Source organism: Entamoeba histolytica, genomic scaffold, assembly GCF_000208925.1.
Source record: "Entamoeba histolytica HM-1:IMSS scf_1104750517273 genomic scaffold, whole genome shotgun sequence".
Lineage (NCBI taxonomy): Eukaryota > Evosea > Mastigamoebida > Endamoebidae > Entamoeba > Entamoeba histolytica.
The window spans coordinates 1-4164 of record NW_001915451.1 but is presented as its reverse complement, the minus strand read 5'-3'; the positions used below and the strand labels follow the sequence as shown (position 1 = coordinate 4164).

General features: G+C 21.0%; 2 protein-coding genes across 2 annotated transcripts; one reads left to right on the top strand and one right to left on the bottom strand.

The window, feature by feature from the left end:
• Nucleotides 1-2417: 2417 nt before the first annotated feature.
• Nucleotides 2418-3073, bottom strand: EHI_066200 (uncharacterized protein; the record flags this gene model as incomplete). Its single annotated transcript, XM_644177.1, has 2 exons — nucleotides 2418-2569; nucleotides 2629-3073. The coding sequence occupies 2 exons, from the start codon at nucleotides 3071-3073 to the stop codon at nucleotides 2418-2420; spliced, it is 597 nt and encodes a 198-aa protein (XP_649269.1).
• Nucleotides 3074-3427: 354 nt separating this feature from the next.
• EHI_066190 (uncharacterized protein) lies at nucleotides 3428-3769 on the top strand (the record flags this gene model as incomplete). Its single annotated transcript, XM_001914358.1, has 1 exon — nucleotides 3428-3769. One exon carries the CDS (start codon nucleotides 3428-3430, stop codon nucleotides 3767-3769), a length of 342 nt encoding a protein of 113 aa, XP_001914393.1.
• Nucleotides 3770-4164: the final 395 nt, after the last annotated feature.

The window sequence follows — 4164 nt, the reverse complement described above, 5'->3', positions numbered from 1 at the left end:
AAAATAAAAGAAGATAATGTTCGATATATTCAATTTCCAGATAATTTAATATTATAATAGATATTCATAAATTTATAATGTCTCACTTGTTATCATATAATGAAGAACTTTCATTAATATATTCTATATAATGCTTTAATGTAAGACTAATTAGATAATTCAGAAATAGATGATAATTATCCAATTAACAGTTACTAGTCATTCTAACTAAAATTACAGATATCATGTTATAAATATTCTTGTATAATAACTCGATTCAAACAATGTAATTTTGTGATTTAATGTGTATTAAGATTTAGAAGATTTAATAATGAACATTAAAATAATTAGTCAAAAATATTAAAATATAAAATTATTTCTTTACAACTAATAAAAGTCAAATTGAAATTAAAATATTACAAACACTTCAACATAGAATAAAATGGATGCAACCAAAATAAATAATAAAAGAAATACTTATTTACAAATATTCCCAGTTGATTATTTTTCATGTCTTAATATTCTATAATATCAAAAAGTCGAATGATAAAAGATAATATAAATTAACAGGATTAACCAACATCTTTTTGATTTTTTTGTAGAAATATCATCAATGTTCTTATCTAATTGTTTATTAATATTAGTGAAGTGTTTAAGTATTAATCTCAAAAATTTTTCAATACCTCTTTGATTACAAGTATAGTTTTAACTGAAACTAAAATAATATCTGAATGTTTTAATAATGCTTATTTATCCATTATATCTTCTTGTGCATTCTTAAATCTTTTTTAAACAATCAACACCATTTCCAATTAACAATGCTAGTATAAAGTATATTCATTAACCTAATTCTATTCTTTATTTTTTTTTCATGTATCAGTTTCTAGAAGTGTGTCTGACTTGATGAAGTTATATACAAAAATATCGTATTGTGTTCTGTTGTACTACTTCTAATATTTCTTCGGTTTGAATGTCAAAGAATTAATTAACTTGTGTGAGTTTTATATAGTGAAGTTTTAATAAAAGTTTTTTAATAATCATAACAATATGAAAGGTATCAATGACTATCTTGTTCATTAATGTTCTGAATGAACAATAAATTCAAATTTCTTATTTGTTATCAAACTTCAAAATGTGTTTAGACTAAATTAAGAAGATAGAATTTAAATGAATGTAAAATATGAAAGAAAAAGAAGTAAATAAACTATAATAAAATTAATATATCATATAATACAAATAAATTAAAAAATGAAAAGTTAGTGCCAATATAAAAATATTTTGAATAATGTATTTCATAATGACGTACAACATCATAAAATTCTCCATTTATTAATACTTTTTTCTTTTTTTTTATGTAACAAAATATTAACTTATATTTATTAAAGAAATACTAACTCTTCTTTTTTATTTGAGGTATAACACAAAAGAATTAACATAATCAATATTATGAAATAAGATAAAATGTTTACAAACAAGACTATTATCATATTTCATTTTAAAGAATATTTTATATAAACATAGAAAAGGGTTAGACTAATTTTATTTATTATATTTATTAATTTTAAAAATAATATTAATAATGATTGATATTTTACTATGTAAAAATTGAACTATTATTTTTTGGTGTAAGACATTATTATTTTAACTGAATTTATTATATTATTTATATATTTATTAAAGAGTCAATAATTTTAGAAACAATCAAAATTGTTAATTATACTCTTATTCTGTTTAATAAAATTGTATAAAATAACACCTGTAAATATCAATGCAATGAACATGTTTATTGACTTTTTTACTTTAACCATTTTTAAAAATACATGAGTTACTCATTAATTTTTTTTTAATTATTATCTCTTTAAACTTATTTTATTAAAATGAGGTTTACCAAAAAAAATATTTTATAAAAATATCATGAAGTTTAATTTCTTCATCAGACATTCATAATTTATTGTTTTTAAATAAAAGCAAATTATACACTTTAATATCTAAAATGAATTAAACACCAAACATCAACAATTATGTTTTTAAATTAATTTCAATAACTTAAAGAGTTAAATAACTATTTCAATAAAACTAATTGTTATTTTTTTGATTTAAATTTGATAGGGAAGTAACTAGTAATATATATATTTTACATTATTTTCAATTTCAAAACTCACTCAAAAATTATTTAAAATAGAGAAAAGATAATAGAAATTAATCCCTTTATAATTTTTTTTTCACTCAAGATAGTTTAAATAGAACAAACGTCATATGACTTAAATAACTACATTAATTATTAAGTACTTAAATGTGATAAGCTAATTTGTGGCAAAGGGGAATAATTTTTGTGTCTATTTTATTGTCTTAACAATAAAATAAAAACAAATCTCTTAAGAAATCATTAATTAAAAACGACAATGTTAATATCAATGCTATTTTAAATAAAAACCTTTTTATATATTCTGAGATGATTGTTGTACTTGATCATAAAATGGAGATTTGTTATGACGACTTTGTTGAGCTCTATTATAAGCATCTTTAATCTCATGTAACTGATCTTTAAGATATTTATTTTCTGTTTCCAATTCTTGAATTCTATCTTTCACTATATTTTAGTTATGTTAAATTCTCTTTTATTACAAAAATAACTGATATAACACAAACAAATTTGAACCTCATCTTTTTGACAATAATCATTCATTAAATCAAAATTTAATACTACTTGTTTTGGATGTTGTGGTGTATCATGAACGTTCTGAATTAATTTATCTAATTTATTCCAATTTTCATCATCAATAATGTCATTATGAAATTCAACAACATCTTCTTGTGTCACTTTCAACCCATCAACAAGTTGGTTATATTTCGGATTACTTAATACTTCATCAACTGGAATTGTTCCATCAATCTTACCGTGAACAAAGTGATATTCATTTTGTAACTCTTTAATTTGATGACTTGTTTGTCCATAAACAGACATTTGTTTATTTAATTCATTTAATAATAATTTAATCCTTGTTGCGTGTTCACTTATTTTACTTGAACACCCAGAAGCTTGATAATAAGTTTCAAGAAAAATATGTTCATCAAATGAACTGGTAGTTTCCATATTTTTGGCTCAAATTACTTTTTTTCTTTGTTTTTATTTTTTATTTTTCTATTTTTTATTATAGTTTATATTATAGTTTTTAATAATTTTGATAATTACTTGATTTGCTTACTCTTCAATTCGCTTTTAAAGTTAATGCTCTAATTCAATGCGACTAATTCATCCTCAGAAATACCTTTAACTACATTTCTCTTTATTAAAACTTCTGAGGTATAACAATAACAAGTGATTTATTCCTGACTAATTTTCCTTCAATAATAACACAACTACTGTATTTTAATCAGATATAATTAATGAAAAGAAACCACCACAGAATTAAAAAAAGAACTAATAAATTACAAGTAACATAATTAAATGGATTCAACCACTTTTTGTAATGAATTAAAACAACGAATTCCTGGATCAATTGAAGTAGCAATGTATAATTTTAATGGAGTTGAAATTGCAACAAGTAATGAACAACAAACAAATGATAACTTGAAATATTTCAAAGAAGAAGAAATATATGACAATGTTGCAAAATTTGGGAGAGGAAAACACAGTTGTTCTACAATTGTAATGGATGATAAAACAATTATGATATTAACTTGTGGAAAAATTAAAGTACTCATTTCATTACAACCTTTATCTAATATTGGACTTGTATACTCTCTTCTTTCATCAATCCAATCAAGTCTTTCAACAATAGAAATCTAATGCATGTTATGTTATTGGTTTAATATTTGACTATTAAAACACTAAATGAAGTTATTTTTTATAACATTTGATAATAAGAAAGAATTAAAACACAAATGTAATGATAACCAAATTCATTCATCTTTTTTACAAAACATAAATATTATTTGTTTCTATCAATACTCTATTAAACATGATTTGAATTTATCGTTTCAACCACATTGATATTAATAATGAACTTTAATTTTCATTTAGATAAATTAAAATCCAACTCATTACTAAAGATATTGTGTTATTTATTAGAATTTATAGAATATAACATTGTTTTTAATAAGAATATTATGAGATAATTTAAAGAGAGAAATAACCTGACTGATAATACAGTGTTACTTATCAAAATAATCAATATTCTTTTT